The sequence below is a fragment of the Cnephaeus nilssonii genome (genome assembly GCF_951640355.1).
Source record: "Cnephaeus nilssonii genome assembly, chromosome: 3".
NCBI classification, from domain to species: domain Eukaryota; kingdom Metazoa; phylum Chordata; class Mammalia; order Chiroptera; family Vespertilionidae; genus Cnephaeus; species Cnephaeus nilssonii.
This window is the reverse complement of record NC_137074.1, coordinates 88,418,742-88,442,094: the sequence shown is the minus strand read 5'-3', so window position 1 is coordinate 88,442,094 and position 23,353 is coordinate 88,418,742. Positions and strand designations below refer to the sequence as shown.

General features: G+C 34.7%; 1 protein-coding gene across 7 annotated transcripts in view; it reads left to right on the top strand.

Annotated features, from left to right (window-relative positions):
- Positions 1 to 23,353, top strand: part of CADM2 (cell adhesion molecule 2) — a gene marked incomplete at its 5' end in the record, with an annotated part of 1,250,256 nt that overhangs the window by 1,099,043 nt on the left and 127,860 nt on the right. For all 7 annotated transcript variants that reach the window (XM_079767300.1, XM_079767298.1, XM_079767302.1 and 4 more), the window contains 2 exons: positions 351 to 521; positions 14,990 to 15,080. In XM_079767300.1, coding sequence (XP_079623426.1) covers positions 351 to 521; positions 14,990 to 15,080 — 262 coding nt within the window. The remainder of the gene's footprint in view (positions 1 to 350; positions 522 to 14,989; positions 15,081 to 23,353) is intronic.

The following is a 23,353-nucleotide window of genomic DNA, read 5'->3' as shown; positions in this document are numbered from 1 at the left end:
TATATTTATTTAAAAATATAACATAAAATTGAAATGTAAAGAAGGGAGATTAATATTGTAAAATGGCCTGATTTTTCAAGGGGAGTATAAAAATTATCTCTCACTAAGGAATAAAAGTGTTTTGTCTTGCCCTATTCTTTCTGCATTTAACTTTTAAATTTTATTTTTGTTAACTAGTGTATTTTTATTTTCTCCAATTCAAATGGATTACATTTTACATTAACAAATCTTTGCTTTTAAAAATTGATAAATATAAGAAGAAGGTGCTTCCACTAAAGTTTTGAGTAAATGGAATGTTACATTTTGAAGGAGAATGTCACAGAAATTTTAAATTTATATTTTATTTTCAGATGTCAAATATTTAAAAGAAGAGGATGCAAATCGCAAGACTTTCACTGTCAGCAGCACACTGGATTTCCGAGTGGACAGGAGCGACGACGGCGTGGCGGTAATCTGCAGAGTCGACCATGAATCCCTCAATGCCACTCCTCAGGTAGCAATGCAGGTGCTAGAAATACACTGTAAGTAAAGCTCTTTTCTCCCCCTTTATATCGGCAGCAAATCTGCTCATCTACATTTAAAATCATTTCAAAATTAGGTAAAGTTACAGAAAATGTACAGCAAAATGCAGTAAAAGTACCCTCACTAGCATTAATCATGTTCAAAGGCTGAGCATCATTACAGTCAAGGAATAAAAATAAAGGTGGCATCAGAAGGTTAAAACTCCTCATTACCTTCCAAATAGTGGCTTGATGTCTGTGTGTGCATCTGAGTGGGGGAGGAAGAGTGGTAATTTTGGCAGAATCAAGAGAGCTGGGAATCTGAAAAGGGCATTGATGAGCTTTATTGTATGTAACTTGGTTGCATGCAAACGCGGCTTTCTATCTATGCTTTTAAAATTAGACTCTTTTCTTTTACTTTCTCTATGAAATATACTGTCTATATAACTGCAAGAATATATCTAGTTTGTTTACTTCATAAATAGCATCATTATTTACAAGTGATAAGAACCAAGTTAATTTGATGACAACAATAGTTCAGAGGCAGTGTTAAATGCTTTGCTGGCATCATCTCATCTCATGTTATCTGTAAGGGTATCAGTTACTCTAACTTTAGTCACAATTGACAGATGAAGACACCAAAGATTATACAGGTTGAGTCACTTGGCTAAGTCACACAACTAGCAAATAGTGAACTTGTAATCATAGCATTTTAGTAGTTGGTAAGGTCCTTGGGAGATGTGATCTATAAATATTTATCAATTTGAAATTAAATAAATTGAAATAAGTAAGATAAAGTAGAAAAGAAAAAGAGGAGAACACAAGACATTGTATTTCTGAATTGGATTACTTGATTTTTAAATATTAGAGATTTTTGTTTGCTTTTATCTATTAAAGTTATAGATTGAACGTAGAAGTGAGATGCAAAATCACATTAAATACTAACATTTTAAATATAAGTACTGATCTTGTAATATGCCTCAATTTTTTTTTTTTCATTTATTTATGCAACAAAGAAGTTTTTGAGTGCCTACTATGTAACAGACATTGTTTGGACACTGGGGTTGCATAAGTGGTCAAAAATAACAACAAAACAAATCAAGATTGTCCCCAAGTGTCAAAATCACCATCACCACTAACAGCAACAAATTTCAATTCTTTTACAGCATCTGTTCTAGGTAAGAATGACAGAAAAGCAAAATAAATGAATACAACATATAGTATGTTATGTAGTAATGTTTATGGGAAAAATAAACATCAGGGGTGGTGATAAGGAGTGCAATTGGAGGGGTGGGAATGGGAGTCAAGGAAAGTTTGTGTGTGTGTGTGTGTGTGTGTGTGTGTGTGTGTGTGTGTGCTGTATATATACATATGTGTAATATTATATATACACATACACACAGAGAGAGGGAAGAGCAAGTATAAAGACCATGAGATAGGAGCATCCCTTTATTTTTTATGTTTCTATGAACAGCAAAAATATCAGTGAAACTGGGGTAGAGTGAACTATGGGAAAAAAGAGAGAATATTATGAGAAAAGATCACAGTACCAAGGAAAAATTATTCTTGATAGAGCAAATGTCATCTGATTATGGTTTTTAATCATTGCCCATCATGGTTTAAGTATTCTTAGTTTACTTGCTGTTGAAATTATTATAATTTTAAATACTTTCAATTATATTACATTAGTTTTATTTATTTTATTCCTGTCCTCATTGAAACAGATTCAGAAGCAAGCACATTTCATAGCTCAACCTGAGGTTATCTCCAAATTTCAAATTTTATTTGCAGTGAGACCTTGGGACAATTATTGAAAATGTTTAAGATTTGAATATAAGCTAGAGAATTAATTTTCATGAGGAGCAAACTAGACAACTTAAGTCAAGTTTATGACATTACATAAAAATTCAATATATGTAAATTTAAGCTCCTTTAGCAAAATAGCATAGACTGGGTGGCTTCTGAACAACAGAAATGTATTTCTTTATTTTTTTAAATATATTTTTATTGATTTCAGAGAGTAAGGGAGAAGGTGAGAGAGAGATAGAAACATCAATGATGAAAGAGAATCATTGATCAGCTGCCTCCTGCAAGCCCTCTACTGGGGATCAAACCCGCAACCCAGGCATGTGCCCTTGACCTTAATCAAATCAGCGACCCTTCAGTCCCCAGGCCGAGGCTCTGTCCACTGATCCAAACCAGAGAGAGCCAGAAATGTATTTCTTACTGTTGTACCTGCTGGAAGTCCAAGGTCAAGGTGTAGGCACATTCAGTACCTGGTGAGGACTGGCTTCCTGGTTCCTAGAGGGCTGTCTTCCCTCTCTGCCCACACCGGCGGGAGGGGCTAACGGAGCCCGCTGGGCGCTTTGTAAAAGGGCACTAACCTCAGTCAGGACCTTCAGTAGGCCCCACTTCCTAATATCACATCGGGAATTAAGTTTCAACATATGAATGGGGGGCAGGGCGCACCAAAACGTTCAGTCCACAGGCTCTTTCCTTTTCTCTTTTTTCCTTATTTCATCAACATGTCTTTTAAAATATGAAAAGTTATATAATTTGATATGCTGAGAGGATACAGATCATCAGCATCTTAAAAAACATTTTCTCACTTACACGTAAAGCCATATAAGACTGTTTAGAATAATATTTACTCATTTAGCTGTAAGTTTCAACATATAAAATAAAATTATAAAAACTGGGTCATAAGGCATGTTGGAGATTGCCAGACAAAGATCATCAGGCATCTACCACATCAGGCTTACTCAGTGGCTATGGCGAAGCAGAAGGCCTACCAGACATCTCTGAGCGCATGTAAGAGTGAGGAGAGGCTTTGTAACTGGAATTAGGAGAGGCTTGTCCCAAATATTTTAAAAAGGGTTCTGGAGTTGGATGCTGTCAGGATTGGGAGGAATCTAGTAATGAATATGTTGGTAACTTTTACCTAGAAAGCAAAAATATTAAAGCAGAATTAGATTTGCTATTATAAAGATGCAGTGGTTAATATGCCATTTTTTTATAGTTGCTGAATGCCCTGGTCTCTATCTTGTTTCAGACCTGGTCATGGAATAGACTTGCCTTTGGCTTATTCCACTCCATAGTCACAGAATGGCTTCATCTCATTATTGTTTAGGTTCTCAAGAATTGTTTATATTTGTCGAAAATATTTAAACTTAGCTACAGATGCCAATTGTCAGCTGCCAGTCGTTTTCACTTTCTTGGGAGTAAAAAAAATGGAACTATTATACACTTCCGAAGCATTTTTAGCTGTTCACCATATTTTAGTATGCATTATTAATTAAACTTCATAGGGGAAGCCAATTGAATTGCCTAATTTTTTAGAACACTTTATGTGAAAAATGTTATACTTGCTGGCCAATTAAAAATAACAACTCATTCTATCATGGTTTAATATGTAAGTGCTAGAAGGCAGAGACCAAATCTATTTAATTTTTTTCCCTAACATCTTGCATACCAGCATTCAATATGTGAAGTTAATTACAACAAACTGATAATAATGCTGTATATTCCTTTAGTGGTACAGAAATATACAGCATTATATATGAGAGGACATTGCTAAATGTCCCCTCTCCACTCTCCTCCCCTTAGATGAAATGAGGGAGGAGAGTGGAGAGGGGACATTTAGCAATGGCCTGCATCAAAGTTAGAGGAAATCGGGTATAATCTTTATAAACATCTAATATCTCAATGGTTGTTTTCAGAGACAGTAGATTGTAGATTGACTTAGGTCCATGAGGCAATATATATAATATGGAAATTTCCATGGGTACAAGTGGAGGAAAATGTAAATAGTTTTTTTTTTTTTAAAACAGAAGGTGGTTAGTTTAGAATTTATGGAACATTGATTTAGGATTTCCACCTTGTTTTACAAAATTCCTATGAATAATTGCAAAGATTGGCCCAAATATAAAATTTTAGTCTTTTGATATCCAAAACAGAAAAGATGGTATTGTTTTCTGTGGTGAGTGACAGAGTAAATATACATCTCTAAAATGATGGAAAGTTATGATTTCACCTAAAATAAAAATTCTGTGTTATTGTGGAAAGGCAAGTTTAACGAGAAATAAGAAATAAGTATTGAACACATAGTGTCAAGGAACATGATAAAAAAAATACTAGGAGAAATTTTATTTTTAGGGCTAAATGTTTTAACTTTGTAATCTTGCAATATACAATTTAGAAGGACTCAGCCTATAAAATATATCACAGCAACTTTTATGTCTTTATATAATATTACTAGTAATCATAAATTTTACTGCCACTATGATGGAAGAGAGTTTCTTTAAACTTGAAATTAAAGAAAATGTCGACTTTTCATTGTGAACCACAAGTGCCTGCACATTTCACATAATAGGTAACAACATAGTTTATACATGAGCAGTGGAAAAAGCTACATGCTTTTTATAAATTGAAATTCTCGTTCATCTTTCTGTTTTTATGCAGATCTCATTGGAACAATAACTTTTTTCTGATTTAATTTGTAGAAGAACAGGTTGTATGAGTCAGATTTTAATTCATTCTTAGTAAGAATGATGTATCTGAACTAACAGAAAGAACTATGCACAAAACAGAAAATAAGACAATAGATCAACATTTATTTTCTTTATGTGACATTGACAAAATTACTTTAAAAAATCATCTGTTATTGAAAATGAACAGCATAAGAGACAGATTAGCATTTTTTTAGAATGAGTGTTCCAAGAATACATTTAATACCATGGCATTAAACTGCCAATATGCATAAATAGGAACCAAACTTTTAAGTCCATTTTGGTGTGTGTGTGTGTGTGTGTGTGTGTGTGTGTGTGTGTGTTGTAAAGTGCATTTTATATATAATTCATCTATCACATTTGCATAATTCTTCCCCACCAGGACTGTCTAATAGAACTTTCTGTGATGATGGAACTGTTGTATATCTGTCTTAAAATAGTAGCCAAGAGCTAGATATACGTGTCTACTCAGAACTTGAAGTGTGGATCTTGTTACTAAGAAATTGTGCTTTCAATTTTACTTAATTTAATTGATTTACATTTAAATTTAAATGGCCACATATGCCCGATTGCTACTATGTCGGATACCACCACTCTAGATGATTTCATCATAAATTAATTTCTTTATGTCATTTATTTTAGCATAGTTGGGGATAATTGATGAGTTAAGGATGAGTAAATGGTGAAGTAATTATAGAATGCTGAGGTAGCAAGATTTTTATAAGAAATATAACACCACTGTATTTTCATAATATATCTCATACATATGAGTCATAATTGCAAAGTAGGATAATTTTAAATCTTTTTTAAAAAGTAAGATTTCTCTTTGATTTTTGGAAGACCTCTAAAAAAAGAATGCAAATCATGAAATATATTTTCCAAAAATACAACTATTTAAAAAAGTAACTCAAAACCAAAACTGAGGCCATTGGGCTCAAATATTATAATGAGCATTAATCTTGTATTTATCTTTAGAGTGAAAATTTTTCTTTATATTTTTAAAAATAAGACTTATGATTTAAATATTACAGAATTATAGAAAGATTTATTCTGGCCTCCAAATACCTTTTGTATTTTCTCTGTGATGCCTAACATTTTGTAATTTGCTATTCAGTTTTTTTGTTTTAAGTCTAGGATGCTGATACTGGAGCCCATTAGTGGGTGGAGGTGGAAGTCCATCGATTATTTGAGGCCATATGTTAGCTGTCTCCTTAGAGGGCTGGGCTGTGCTTTTTCAAGACTACAATGTTTAGTGTCCAAATACAGGTTCACTATCTCTGGGGTGAAATATAAACTTCTTAACAGATTATATTTTGAATGCAGTGTGACCTTGAAAATCAATATTGCATATTTTAAAGTTGAAGATCTGAAGTCAGATAAGGATAGATTGGAACTCAAACTCTTCTTTATGATTTCATTTAAGTTAGCTTAAACCTCATTTTGCTCCTCCGGAAAATATACCTACTTTATTTTTCTTTGTAAGCATTAAATCAGATAATGCATCATAAATGCTTGGCTTTCTAGTATTGTTTTTAATAGAGAAGTAATATATTATTCCTTATGAAGACAAAGAGGTCTAGCTAATACTTTCTATTAGGCCTATATATTTGAAAATTGAAAATCTTGATAATGAAAATAATATAAGTACAAATAATATAAAGATATTGTTTTATTTGTGATTTTGCCTAGGAAACATACTATTCACTATCACTGATATAAATCAAACATATTTAGCAATATTAAGAAAATAAAAATATTTCTTAAATATTTTTTTTCTTTCCATTCATAAAAACTACAAATAAAATGTCATCATCCTAAAAAAGAAAATTCCTGGAAATTTTCCTGTAACTATGCAGTTACTGTTTTATTTGACTTTTACAATTACTTTTTTTATGATGATGATTTTGGCCTTTCTCATGTTTACCAAAATGGTATGGAAGGTGACATTTTAAAGATTAGATAATGTGTGAAATAAAAATAAACCCAATGATTGACAGACAGGAACTAAGATAACTCTGCATCAAGCTGTATAGTTTTACCTGTCATTGCCTTCGACTTAACCTATGCAGTGCCTATTATTGTTGCACGTGTGTTAAATCAACATTGAAAGCGTAAACCCTCCCATGGCAGATTTATAAAAACTAAAACAACTTTGCATTTGTGTGTTCATTTCATTATTTACTATTATTTCTTTTTCTATTCCCATAATGAATTTATTGCATGGTGCCTTTGATAGTGTTTATTTAAAATTATCAAAAACATGAACAGCTTTAAGATGCAGTCCAAGGACCACTCCCAGCCTAGCTGCAAGCCACTGAAACAGGAGTCCCTCAGTGGTGGCCAGCTGAAGAACCCAGAGCAACTAGAGAAGAACAAAACAAAATCCCACCTCATAGACAACTGAGATTTTTTGTTTGTTTGGCAATGTGAATGGGAAGCACTACATTCAGGAAAGAGCCCAGGTCAGGAATCAAATGGCCTGAGTTCTGTATCAGGTTCTACACATAACGGCTATGTTTACTTGTACCTTTCTGAGCCTTAGTTTCTTCTATCTGCAGTTTCTCCTTTATTCAGCTTGAAATGTTTGGGAACACAATGAATTTTGATTTCTCATTTTCTTTTTTAAATGCTGATATGGAGCCCCCTTGTTTTAAAGAACTTTCAGGAGTGTCCGAATGCCCTACCTAATGATGGCATTCAACAAGTGACCTTCTGATGCCTTTTCCTAAGTAATCCATCTTTAGTGCTCAAGCTATCAGAAAGTTAAATTTCCTTCAGCCCTCCAAAGCAAAACCAACCTATCAGCAACATCAAATCAAAACTGCAATTTATATCACTTCATCAGGCCATTAATACAAAAGAATTCTATTTGATAAATGTCTAAATTTTATTTATTTTGTTGTTTGGATTATCATAAAGTTCTAAATTATAAACTTTTTTCTGAATATTTTACAGTTAATTGTAATAACTAGAATAAGATATTGGAGAAACAAGGATTTAAAACTAAGATATAAGTAAGGATAATAAATGGGATATAAAGAAGATGCACTTAAATTATGCACTGTAGAGCTTACAGTTTAAATGATTTATGAAATATAATACAAACAAAAATATGGAAACATTTACTCTCTATAATTTTACTGCTACCTTTCTTCTCCATAAGATCTTCCTGTAGCTCAGCTTTATAATAGAGACATTTGGTTTCCAGTTGCTCCCTGACCCATTCCGTTTTACACATGCCAAATATCTCTCTAAAACTTAGTTCTGAGCCTGATACTCACTTGTTCAAAAACTTAAGGAGATTTCTTCTTGCTTTTATTTGATAGTCAAACTCCAGCCTAACATGCAAGCCTTTTAACATATCTCATAAAATGCTTCTCTCAGCACTCCTTTTAAGATAAGGTGCCCTATACTTTACAGCATTTCTCAATTCCTCCTAAATAGCCCATATTCTTCTCTATGTCAGCTCTTTATCCAAGTCTGCCTTGAGTTCTCTCCCTGTTTTCCCCTCTGGATAATTCCACCAGTTCAAATACCACGCATTCTATAAATTGTTTGAAGGGCCACTTCTCTAGGTAACTTTCTTTGTTTCTGACAAACATGTATAATCTCTTCCTAAATGACTCCCATAATATTTCATCAGAATGCTATGTTGCTTTCATTTTTAAACGTTGCATTATTTTAAATGATGCATGATTTATCTTTCTCATTGGGACAAAATTCATATGGATTACTATATTTGTGGATGTACAGCAGTTGAATAGTAGTAATAATGGATCTTGTACACATAGGAATTAATACCTATTGGTTGAAAAAAATAAATTATCACCACAAAAGTAATGTTTCACTAGCATTAAAAGGAATTTAACAGACCACTGAAAGAAAAGTGCCTGATCGTTTTGAACATTATGAAATGAATTTTAGGAATTAAAAGGAAAGTGAGGTTGGAGTTTTATTTCAAATTTGCAAACAAGAAAAATAAGTTCGTATGTCTTACATGTCAAAAGTGATAGACCTTGAAATGTCGATAGAGTTTGTTTTAAAGATTGTTATTTCAGAGAGGTATCACAATGGCCTCACTCAGAGTATTCAGCATTCTTTTCATTACAGAAATAAACTAAGATCTGAGAAAAGACCAAATATCTGATATAATAAAAGGCTAATATGCAAATCGACCAAATGGCTGAACGACTGGTCACTATGACGTGCACTGGCCACCAGGGGGCAAACAATCAACGCAGGAGCTGCCCATTGGTGTCAGCGCGCTCCACAGAAGCAGGGTTCATGGTTGGTGAGCACAGCAGTGGTGGCAGGAGCCTCTCCCGCCTCCGCGGCAGCACTAAGACATCAGCTGAACATCCCCTGAGGTCTCCTGGACTGTGAGAGGGTGCAGGCCGGACTGAGGGACCCCCTCTCCCCTGAGTGCACGATTTTTGTGCACTGGGCCTCTAGTCACATATAAATGCACACAACTTCACTGTTCTCTAATAGTTCCCAATTTGTTGTAACAAGGAAGAGAATGATAGGTCATGAATAGAATAAATGTATATTTTTCAGAGGTGGGCACTGTTGACTTGGGGGCAGACAATGCTTTATTGTGCAGGGCTGTCTTGTGCACTGTAGATTGCTCAGCAGCACTCTGGCTGCAGCCCACTAACGGCTGATGGTACTCCCTGTACCTCTCCCCACACTGTAACAAACAAAAACGCCACCAGGCACTGCCAAGTGCCCTTGAAAAGAAAAAATGTCCATTAGATGATTTAATAGTAGCTTTATTGAAGATTTTCTCTTTCCTAAAGTCACTGTTAAGGATATAGAAAATGCATTCTACTGAACCCATATATTTACTTTGATTCAAATCCTGATCATTCAAATAGAACAGGAAGCATCCTTACTTTCTGTTAAATTTTGAGTAAGAAAATAACAATATGTGTCTATCAATATATCTTTTGAGAGCAATAATAGTTAAGAAAAAAGTGTGCTTTCATATTTCTAGAATTTTAAAGATGGATTCTAAAGAATATTTTTTCCTGCTAAAGTCTTACAGGAAATATTATGCTTTTAAAACATGAATATTTTGTTTGGTTACTATTAAGTACTAAAATATGATTTTTGGATAAATGAATATGTACCTATTTTATGTGCTTGTGCTAAACTTATAACATTTTGTTCAGATCTGTAGACACATAACTGAATATGTTAAGATCTTGAATCCTGAATGCTCAAAATGTGGTAGATAAAGCATCCATGTTAAAATTGAATTCTTTCCCTATAAAAGGTGAGGAGAAAAAATTAGTATTCAGTATTTGAATTTAAAAAAATGTTCATTTAATTATCATGGAAAGTTGTTACCTAATGTTATCTAATGCGGAAAATTTGTACTAGGAAGAGAGTCAGGTAATAGCCATTTAATTAAATTAAATATGAGTTTAGATTAAAAGTCAACCTAAAGTTTGTGTTAGGAATATTTAAGATTAATTTTACATACATCAGATGTCAATAAATTTCAATTAATTTTTTCTAATATTTCAGAATTAATGTACCATAAAGATAATAAGACGTATACAAATTTGTGTGTTCATTTATTTAAGAATTTATTTACTAGGCACAGATTTTGTATAAAGGACTCTGCAGATACTGAGGATACAGCAGCAAATTTTAAAAATTACACAAGGTGTAAAAGAGAACATGTAGCAGAGTTATCTGACCGAATTTTTGGGTAATGAATAGTCCTTAGCAAGGCTATACTAATTATTTTGCTTGGAATCCTAAAAGCAGATATTAACCACACAAGCTTTTAACCAGAAAATTGATGTGATCAGAGTCATGTTTTGAGAAGACAAGTTTGTTTAGTTCTAGAAGTATGAGGGGTGAAAAATTGGTACAAGGGGGACCATTCACTAGTATGGTAAAGTAGATAAAAGAAGTGGTTGTGAAGCAACCAAAAAAGAAATGAGATTTAAAAATTATTTAGGAGGTATATCAACCAGATGTGACTAGTTGATTTATTTAGAAAAGATAAGGAAACAAGAAGTATCTGGTGTATATAGCTGAATAGAGGCTGGTGGTATCTTTGGAATAGAGATTCCTGGAACAGAACTATATGGGGAGGGATACAGGCTTTGAGTTCATTTTGGACATATCAAATGTGCTGTGTCTTTCAGACATCCAAGCGGACATGTCAAATAGGTGCTCCATACACATAAGTGTAGTATGTAGTACAGAACTGCTCTGGGATATAAACTTGGGAGTGATGGTGAGTAGATAGAAACTAAAAAGTTGGGTGTGGCTGAAAGGACCTAGAGAGAATTATGTGACAACAGATTGTTAATGCCATTCTCAGTGATCTCAATATCTAACGGTGAATATAAGAAGACAACTGAACAGAATCTGAGAAAGAGTAACTAGAAATTTTAGAGTTGAATCAGAAATGTTGGGGATGGGTAGGGTTGAGGAATGTTAGAGAAATCTAAAGATAATCCTTAGTAATAGAGTCTAATCAGCATTTGAGTCTAATCAACATTTTATTTCATACCAACATTCTGATGTGAAATAAAAGAGTACTGTATTATATCCCTTAACTTGGTAACTTAGGGGTTATTTGGTGGCCGTAATAAACATTTCATAGAAATACATGTTAAACATATTATCTGCTTTGGCATTTGCTTATAACTGAATTTTGTATTTTGAATCTAAAGGGAATGCTGAACCATACTTCAGGTACTATTTGTTACACACGTTCTCACCTCTGATAATAACTATTTACATTAAAAAGGACAGAGCTAAGATAAATCAGACCATATTCTGTTTTCCTCTATTCTAATAGCTACCTGGCACTATATATTTTACTTTACTGAAACAGACACTTGCCCATATCCCTTTGACACACACCATTTCTTTGCATCAAGTCCACCAGGAATACCAGGGAGATAACACTCCCTCCTCCCTCCAGGGCAATCCTCCACCGAGCACTAATGAGAATTGGTAAATATTCCCTAAATACTCTCATGCCCTGCTCATCTAGGAAAAAAGTGTGATGCATGCCCTACATTATTTCTCAGCGTTCCACAGCAGGACTGAACCCTAGTTGCCCCTGGTGTAATCTGCTCAATAACACACTTTTTTTTAATGTCTTTCTTTCTCTTTTAGCTAGGGTTCTCCAGAGAAACAGAACTAACCAGATAAATAGACACACACACACACACACAAACACACACACACACACACACACACACGCACACACACAATTGGCTCACACAATTATCCGGGCTGGCAAGTCTCCAGATCTTCAGGCCAAGAAGTCAGCAAGCAAGAGACCAAAAGGACAATTATTTAGTTTCATTCTGAGTTCAAAAACCTGAGAATCAGAATTGATGTCATTTCAGTCTGAAGGCCAGCAGGCTCAAGACCCAAGATGTTTCAGGTCAAGTCTAAAGGCCCCAAAAAAGCCAGTGCTTTAACTTGCAACCATCAGACAGGAGAGATTATTTCCTACTTGGGGGAGGGTCAGCTTTTTAAAAAATTCTATTCAAACATTCAACTGATTAGATAAGACCCACCTGCAATCAGCTTTATTAAGTCTACAATTTGAATATTAATCTCCTCCAGATTAAGAAGTACAAATTGGTTATTAGAAAATAGTCATAAGAATGTAAGATACAGCATTGGGAATATAGTCAATTATATTGTGATAACAATGTATGGTGGTAGGCAGGCACTGGAAATATCGGGGGGAACACTTTGTAAAGTATATGATTGTCTAACCACTATGGTATACACTTTAAACCAATACAAAATAATATTGAAAGTAAACTGAATTAAAAATAAAAAAATAAATATTAATCTTTTCCAAAAGCACTCTTACAGAAATACTTATAAAAATGTGTGGACAAATATTGGGGCCTCCCATGATGCAATCAAGTTGACACAAAATTAACCATCATAGTCACCCCAATTAACACAATTTTATTTTCCAAAATAATTTTTCTAATCTTTCTTCTGCCACCTTTATTTCTAGAAATAAAGTTTTGATATATGTATACATAGTCAAATTTCAAAAGAAGACCATACACCTCAGTTTGCCCAGAATTATTCTGGCTCACAACTCTTACCTTACTTAGTTGTTAATATGTTTCCTTTCCTTTTAAAAAATGTTCTACTTTGAACAACATTATATGAACATTATAGTCAGTAACTATGATAACAATTGAAAAATTAGTGAATTATATTTATTTTTTATTATTTTAGTCTAGTAATCCTATATATTAAAAGGCTAATGTGCAAATCAACAAAATGGCAGAACGACTGGTCGCTGTGATGCGCACTGACCACCAGGAGGCAGACGCTCAATGAATGGAGCCTCTCGGGCATCCATGGCAGCGCTAAGGATATCTGACTGCAGTTGGACATCCCCCGAGGGCTCCCAGACTGTGAGAGGGTGCAGGCTGGACTGAGGGAACCCTCCCCTGAGTGCACGATATTTGTGCACTGGGCCTCTAGTTAAAAATATGATGAGCATGTGTCATAGTCTTCAAATTATTTTTCTTCCTGGGTAATTTTACACTGCAATTATTTACCATGATGTATATGGAATGCCTGTTTGTAACCTGGATATTATCATTGATTACCTTAAATGTATTTTCTTCTTTAAATGACTGAGAAAGAATGAGTTTTAAAAGTACAAATAATTTATAAGTGTACAGTCTTTCACAGGATCATACTTTATTTTTCTATATGTGACAAATCTGATTACTTTCCTGAAATAAGATTTTAATCTAAAATTTATACACTTGATTGATACTTACTTAATTAGCTTCAAAGTCATAGAATGTGTATAGCTCCAGGGTAGTTCTGTTCTTCCATCACAATGAAGGAAATGATGAGAATAATTTTTTTTAATATATTTTATTGATTTTTTGCAGAGAGGAAGAGAGAGGGATAGAGAGTTAGAAACATCGATGAGAGAGAAACGTCGATCAGCTGCCTCTTGCACACCCCCTACTGGGGATGTGCCCGCAACCAAGGTACATGCCCTTGACCGGAATAGAACCCGGGACCCTTGAGTCCGCAGGCCGACGCTCTATCCACTGAGCCAAACCGGTTTCGGCAGAGAATAATTTTTGACTATCAGGAATGCTCAGAGCCTATATAGTTTATTGTGGAGACAAGAGGAGGAGGCAATTCCATGTTGACTGTGGGACACAAAATGCCAGGACTTAGCAACCTCTCAGAAAGAAATGAAAGTGTTTACATTGTCTCCTTTCTTCAGCTTGTTTTCCATTTCTTCCATGAACTATGTATCTTTGTGTTTATTAAACACAAAGTATTCTTGAATACTTTTTTCACTAGGGATGATTTTATTGCCTAATGGAAATAAATAATTTTATAACAATTATATTTTAGCAATAAAATGTTAACTTTTAGTAATATTCTTAGTAACTATGTCAAATGACTTGCTAACTGTACTTTAGAGCAATCAACATGTGCTGAATACCGGATTACTGCATTTTCAAAAAGATTCTGCATAATGCTGTGAGACAGTAGTTGATCTTGAGTTCTTTTTGGCTTCCTTGTTATAACTCTGGTATTCCTGCAACAATGAATGGGCTGTTATTCAAATGCACATAAATGTGTTTAGTCCATAATAATGGTATTTCTACTCATCTATAAATAGTTGACGAAACAATTGGATGAAATGCTTGATATTCATCTGAACCAGTTTTTGCAATTTCACTTTTAAATTTAGATTTCAGAAATAATACAGCAGTGGTGCTCATGAGATATTCAGATATTTTTGTTAGCTTTTCATGGACAGGATAGTAGCGTCTTAAAATTACATATTCCGTTTCACCAAATCTAAGAAATCCCTTTTAAAAAAGACACCATTATACTAGTAAGAAAGTGCATGGACATGCAGCATGATGTATAATTTCTAAATGCATAGTTTTACATATTTAATGACCTTTTCATTTTTTTTTCTAGATACACCATCAGTTAAGATTATACCATCCACTCCTTTTCCACAAGAAGGACAGCCTTTGATTTTGACTTGTGAATCCAAAGGAAAACCACTGTAAGTGATTTAATGAGTAATGACGTTTTTCACTTTTGCTTCTATTCTGCTTTGATTGCAGACTTTAACTACAGAAACCCACTGCTTTTGTCTTTTCTTGGTGGGCAAAGTGGTCTCTAGAACAGAACCCCCTCCCCACAATCACGTCTTCACTAAGTGTATGTGGAAGATTGGTCTTTTTCTTTGTCATCGAATGAAGTTTCTGGGAAGGGTTCCAGCTGTGATTTTTTCCCCCAGGAAGATATTTCAACCTGAAAGAAATGTAGGCTTAATCAGTCACTGTTCACATCATCAGATTGATAACAATTGCACATTGCTAAGCTTAGTTCTCACATGAAAAATTTTGAAAATATTGAAGCATCGTCAAAATAAGTTTTAAAGTTAGTTGAGGAAGCATTTCCTTAATAAGAGAAATCAACTCTACATTTCTTATGTTGCAGCTCCACAACTCATAATTTATGAATGTGATAATACTTGTAGGGAAGGTGAATGAAAGGGGTCATAAACTCAACATTTTCAATTGTAAACTATTTCATTATTAGAATACATGAGTCCTAACATCCCTTGAACTCTAAAATTATACTTTTTAACATTCACGTTTTTAAACAGCAAACTCTGGAAGTCTACTATTTCTACAAAAATCAAATCAGTATAGATTATCCAAATAAGGATTATTCAAAGATTATTTGAAAGACATTTGATCATTTTAATATAGCAACAGTCTAGGTGTAGTGATAAGTAATTTATCTGATTTATTAAAACTTTCAATTGAGTTACATTTTGGTTTAAATCTTAAGAAGAGGGATTTAATTGTTCTCTGTTTATAACTATATGGAAAACCTTTTGTGCAAATCAAAGAAATTACAAAATATTTTACTGTTTGTGCAAAGTAAAATAATTACAATTGTTTTTCTAAGAATATTTGTTATTTAAATGTAAATTACATAGTATCCATGAGAAAGTTTCCTAAAAGAGTTTTAAGGCAGAAGTTTGAAATGTCAACATCCTCAATTGTATGATATTGTACTTTTTAACACATTAAGCATATTCATACTTTCTTACTTTAATATTTATTGTTGATAGTATTACAGATGTCCCTTTCCTCTTTTTTCTCATTGACTCTCTCCACCAGGCACCTGCCCCTCCAAGGCCTTCACCCCACTATTGTCTGTGTCCATGGAATATGCATATCCTATATAATAAACGGGTAATATGCAAATTGACACTAATGGCAAAAGAACCTGGAACAATGAGTTGCTATGACGTGTACTGACCACTGGGGGCAGACACTCAATGCAGGAGCTGTCCCCTGGTGGTCAGTGCGCTTCCACAATGGGAGTGGCGCTCAGCCAGAAGCCAGCGCATGGCTGGCCAGGGCACTGGTGGTGGCGGGAGCCTCTCCCACCTTCACGGCAGTTCTAAGGATGTCCCACTAATGGGCTCCTGGGCTGCCAGAGGGGTGTCTGACTGCCAGCTTAGGCCCAATTCCCCAGGGAGCAGGCCTAAGCCAGCAGGTGGACATCCCCCAAGGGCTCCCGGACTGCGAGAGGGCGCAGGCCGTGCTGAGGGACTCCCCCTCCCAGTGCACATATTTTCGTGCTCCAGGCCTCTAGTATGCATATAAGTTTCCTGGTTTTCACCCACTACCCACCCCCACCTTCCCTCTGAAATGCGTCTGTCTTTTCCATGGTTCTGTCTCTGGGTCTATTTTATGCATTAGTTTATTTTGTTGATTAGATTCCACATATGAGTGAGATCATGTGATACTTATCTGGCTTATTTCACTTAGCATAATGCTCTCCAGGTCCATCCATGCTGTTGCAAGTGGTAAGATTTCCTCCTTTTTCACCACTATATAATATTCCATTGTGTAGATGTACCACAGCTTTTTTATCCACTCATCTGCTGATGGGCATTTGGGCTGTTTCTAAATCTTAGCTACTGTAAATTGTGCTGCTATGAACATAGGGGTGTTTCGGGTTTCTTAGGATATATTCCTAGAAGTGTGACCACTGGGTCAAATGGCAGTACTATTTTTAAATTTTTGAGGAAACTCCATACTGTTTTCCACAGTGGCTATACCAGTCTGCATTCCCACCAGTACTAGGGTTCCTTTTTCTCCACATCCTCACCAACACATGTTGTTTGTTGATTTGTTGATGATAACCATTCTGACTTTCTTTATTACAGTTTTGGTATTTTAAAACTGCTTTCACTCAGTAATTATTTCCTAGAGATGTAAACATGCAGATTTAAAGAGCATATTGTGAATTGGTATATTAATTTATTTTATAAGAAACATTTAAGGTGTTTTATATCTTAAAAACACATTTTTCATAGTAGCTTTACTGTATATATCCTGCATAATTCATTTTAGTAGTTTTTACCTTCTGACAAGATTAAATTCCTTATATAAAACATTTTTCTCCATCGATCAGTATGCTGTCAAAGGTGACAGTGTGTTCTAGTATTAAAGTTGCAACAAAAGCTTTTGGCTACAAGTTCAGTACTTTAAATAGGGAAAGAAGTATAGTAGACCCTAGTCAGCTTTACACATACTTAAATCCTAATCTACTTACTCCTGAACCTGTGTACCTAACACCAGAAACTTCCCTACTCTCCCTCCCATCTTCACTCCTGTTCCTTGCATGTATTATTTTCTGACTCTGTCTGCTCCCCTTCCCTCTCTTTTTTATGCTTCTGTTTTGTATGTTTGTTTCCATTCTCCCTTACAACCTCAGAGGTCAGCATATTGGGGTATGAAGGAACATGTTCAGGATCCAGGTGTAGCAAAGGATTTATGATTTTAACTTCTCTCTATAGTTCTGCCCCCAAAATACATGTATGTACACTTGGAGCAAATATATAATTTATGCCATTAAATGAGGTGAGTATGGGAAATATAATATTCAGAATGCTTGCAAATAAATACATTCCTGCTCAAACATTATCCAATTACCTGTCAATGAACTACTCTTTGACTCAATATTCAATCTGCACAGTTGAAACAGCATTTCATGTGAATAATGAGATTGTGAGGTCCATGTAATTAGATATGTTAAGTAGTTCATTTCCATTAGCTGAGCTGTGGTTGGATGGATGCACATATTGAGGGTCTCTTTCAGCAACCTGGAAATAAGGTTGGCTGTGTAACACTCTTCTGCACTGCAAATGAATGAAAAGTATAATCATCTTTTATTTATGTATTAATGAAAAGAATACAAAGATTCCAGAAGTTTAAAAAATAGAAAATGTTTTATTTCTCAGAAAGATCCTGATTAATAATATTTTGCAAATAGGTAAAATAAATAAGAAACTCTCCTTATTTTACAGAAGAGAAAACCAAGTCTCACCAAATGTAAACCAAATTTTCCTGATCCATCCAAATTTAAAATGGATAAGTTAGGATTTAAACTTATTTCAATCTTTGTCCAAAGTTCATATTCTTTCAGCTATTTTCTGCTACTTCCATTGCTGAGTCTACGTTGTCAGTTATGTTATCCAAAGTAACTTTTGAAAAACAAGGATGTACAATTATGTTCAGCACTGAAGTTCAACACACAGAAGCTTGAAGGTAAAGAAGTAGCTGGTCTCAAGACACTCTTGCCATCCTCTTTTATCAGACTTTCTTCTGTATCTATCCCCTTTTTCAAAACTTGCCAAATTCCTACCAAACTGACTGTTTCTAGCATGAGTTTACAGCCATATAAAATAAAATAAAGAAGTCTAATTGGTATAGTATCGCCTGGCAATTAACTCATAAGCTCTACTCCACAAGGGCTAAAATCATCATTCTGTTTTGTCTTTATCCTCATAGATCCCAATGCTGTGTTCTATATGCTATGTTACAGAAGTAAATGTGTATAAAGTTATTTTCTTTTAGTGTATTCTCATTCCCAGCTTCTTTTTTACCCTTTGCTTCCCTTATAGTCTGCCAGGCCATTGATAGCACAGGTATTGCTATCATTCCTTATGCCTTATGCTGCCTTTAGATAATTGGTTTACTTATGTCCTTCCTAATATTCTTAAAATTCACTCTTCTGCAGTTTCAAAGTAACTATCATTTCCAATAAATGTAGGCATTAACTCCTTTAAAAACAGTCTAATTTCTACCCTCTCTTTAGTTTATATTGTATCTCCAACAGTGCCAGATGAGGCAGATAGGACAAAAAACAAGGGGAGATTGAAAAGAAACCATTGGATTTTCCCAAAAGGAAATCTTAGTGATCATAAAGAAAACAGTCTCACTAGAGCAGAAAAAACAGAAGGCAAATTGAAATGGATTAATCAGGGAAATAGAAGGTGGTGGGGAAGCAAAGATAATGGGAGGATCACCCATTTTAGAAAGTGAATTAAAAAATGTAAGAGAGCCGAAATCGGTTTCACTCAGTGGAAAGAGCGTCAGCCTGCGGACTGAAAGGTCCCAGGTTCGATTCCGGTCAAGGGCATGTACCTTGGTTGCGGGCACATCCCCACTAGGGGGTGTGCAGGAGGCAGCTGATCAATGTTTTTCTCTCATCAATGTTTCTAACTCACTATCCCTCTCCTTTCCTCTCTGTAAAAAAATCAATAAAATATATTTTAAAAAATGTAAGAGAAATAAGGAAATGAATTTATGTCAAATGGAAATTATAAAATAAATAATAACATAAAGACTGTTCATATTTCAAGATTTGGTCAAAAAAGCCTAAAAAGTGTGGGAGTAAAAATGAAACATGTGACATCACAATACCTAAAGGCCAGGGTCCAGTTTCTTATTTTACTGACAAATTTCCGCTCCATTACCTTGGAGCTCTTATACCTGATTCCCCATTTTGTTATTGTGGAAACACTGAGAAGCAACACTGTGGTTCAGCTTTTGATTGGCTTCCAAAACACTTGATTTCTTTTTTTAAAATATATTTTATTGATTTTTTACAGAGAGGAAGGGAAAGGGATAGAGAGTTAGAAACATGGATGAGAGAGAAACATCGATCAGCTGTCTCCTGCACACCTCCTACTGAGGATGTGCCGGCAACCAAGGTGCATGCCCTTGTCCGGAATCAAACCTGGGACCTTTCAGTCTGCAGGCCGGCGCTCTATCCACTGAGCCAAATTGGTTAGGGCTTGATATCTATTATCTTTCCACTCACCTGATCCACCTTTAATGAGCAGGTGGGAATCAGAAATGGATAATGGATACATGATGCTTTACATATCGTAGCTGACTTAAATAATATTTTTAATCCATGACCAAATATTTATTATTCTTTTCAAAATGTTTGACCAATTTATGATTTCCTGAAGGGTGAGTTATTCATGGTTGCTATCCTTTTATATAAATCACAGATGATAGCGTGGCTCATCTTGTGCTGATACTCATGTTCCCAACCTGCCGTCCTGTATGCTAATATTGTTTTCTTTGTTCTAAATGTGAGGGCCCCAGTGACTGTTTATAAACAATCATGCCTTATTTGCCTGCTTTGGACTGAAGCCTTTTGCTGTTTTCCCGTTGAACAGCTGCATAACTTGGGCCAGGACCAAATTGTTCCACTCGACATTACTATAGAAGCATTCTATTCTTTCCTTAAAAGAGAGATTACTGTACTTGTCTGTCTATTGTTTTAATTTTAGTTTAAAGTGAGGACCAAGCTAATGCCAACCACTCTTCTTTCAAGTCCCCAGAGTTTTTGCAACCTTCTTCTTTCTTTGGCTGAATTCCCAGACAGCTTTCAGGCAGCAGCATTCTCCATTTATAGAAGTAGAGAGAGAGGTGGAAGGAAAGCTGCTATATTACATTAAAGTCATGACCTTAAATGGTGTGGAGTTGCACCTCATATGCTATAAACAAAGAATTGTCACTCATTTTAATCCAATGTTTAACACTTTTTAAATATACCTCAGCAAAGCAATGGGACATTTTCAGTTCAATGTGTATTTGGCATTTATTCTATAAAAGAAAACGATTATAGGTATTGATACATTTTTCTGTGTATCCAGCACAATGTTTATGGTTTACCTTCTGGTAGCCACAATTTTCCTTGTGTTTTTTCATTAATTCATTATATGTAAATCATAGACCCCCGTTCTGTACAAAAATAAAGATTTTAATCCTTAGGAAGACAGATCACATATTGCGTAACAACTAGTGAGGTGTGTAAGTGCAGCCACCACACAACCATTTTTGAAATGATCAAGAATTGAAAAATAAATCTAAGAACATATTGATGAACTTTCCATTAGCATAATAGAGATTAAAAATGATATTCAAATTAAGGCAAAATGGTTCTATATCAAGTCAGTTTTCTGGTATATACTTCTTTGCCAATCACTTGTTATTTACTAATTGTCATACAACCTAATCACAGTCAGAAGAAATGACAAAACAAAAACACACTGGGAGTTAAAAAAGGCAAGTTATCGCCCAGACTATGTGGTTCAGTGGTTGAGAATCGACCTATGAACCAGGAGGTCAAGGTTTGATTCTCAGTCAGATTGCAGGCCCAATCCCCAGAAGGGGTCTTGTAGAAGGCAGCTAATGGTTCTCTCCTATCATTGATGTTTCTCTCTCTCTCTCGCCTCCTCCCTTCCTCTCTGAAATCCTCTCCCTTCCTCAGAGTGCCAGTCTCCAGCCCAGAGGTTCTAGTTGATAGTTCTGTGGTGGGGTCTGGATCTCTGAAAAACAAACAAACAGAAAAAGCAAGTTATCATCAATAGTGAAATGTTTTAGGCTAAAACAAGACAAAATATGAATTTTGGGGAAAATTGCTCTAAAATAATAGTAATTGTATATTAGTTGACCTAATGAATAACAGGTGTTAATTTTATGATATGTGTTTCTCACCTGCCATCTATGCTATTGAAAGCCATCTAATTAATCATCAGGTTGTTGTTTATTTTTAGATATAATACCTGAGCTGTCATGCTCTTGGGCACAGTTGTGTGGTAAAGTAGAAAGAGAAATACAAAACTAGATTTGAATTACAAATATCTTTAGCCTGAGTGGTCTTGAACAAGTCACCGAACCATGTCAAATATCTTTTTAATTAATATCTTATTTTTAGAGTAATTTTAGGTTCAGTGAAATTGAGTGGAAAGTACAGAGTTCCCAAGTACATACCCCTGTCCCCACACATGCACAGCGTTCCCCACTATTCACATACCACAAAATAGTGGTATACTTATGGCTATTTTTGTTGAAGTTAAATAGAAATTGTGAGCTGCAAGAAGAGAGGAAAAGGCATGACCCTGTAAAATAAAATAGAGCTAGAAATGGGAAACCATACCATCCCAAGCCATGGAATGGCACTTTCATAATGTTAAAGCAGAACATTTTTTAGAAAACTTGGAAAAGATTGGAAGGGGTAGAGAACGAGTTTGGGTTCAACACAGGTGGAAAAGGCTGCACTCTAGAGCAGTTCTGCTGGGATGATGGAACTACTCTGTTAGTGAGTTTTGACAGAAAACTAAGGCAGGAGATATGTAAAGCCTTAACCAGAACTAAGTGAATGGCATGGCTCATTAATGGGTGAGTGTCCACAATCTGTGATGTTGACCACCTTGTGTTGACATAGATTTCCAAGTTCACTCATGGGTATTGCTTATTTAAACCACACACTATCCTGTTGTGAAAGGTTTACAAAGACTCATAATTATTTCCATTTTGTAGATGATAATAATAAGTCTTGTGATGATTACATGACCTTTGTCAATCATACAGCTCATTAGGATTATTTTATTTTAAAAAAAATTTAATAGCACTGATGGTTATGATTTATTGTTTACAATATTTTCAGTTTTCCAATAATACTGATTTTTCACAGTAACCTGGTAAAGTTGACAAGAATGAGATAGTTTTCATAAACTACTAAAAAAGCCTATTTATCAAATAGTTGTAAAATATTACCAGTTATATAAGCTTAAACCTGTGATAATATATCTAAATACTATATAAAGTGTTCCTAAATATATCTAAATAGTTTATACCTAGAATTATGATTATATGTATAATAATTATGTTATTATTATATACATTTTTTAAATGCCAGTTATATTATAACCTTAATTTTATATATCTTTAAGAAGATTAAGATCGCAGGTTACAAGTACAAAGCAATATTAATGGAAACGCAATGCCAACATAACAAATACATTGGGAAGCCTTACAGGGTAAATAGAATAAACAGAAAGTTAAAAGTAAACATTCCTCAAAAGTATGTCTTTTTTGTTGACTATTAAGCTAATACTTGGAGGCCCACTGCACGAAATTCGTGCTGGGGGGGGTGGTTGTCCCT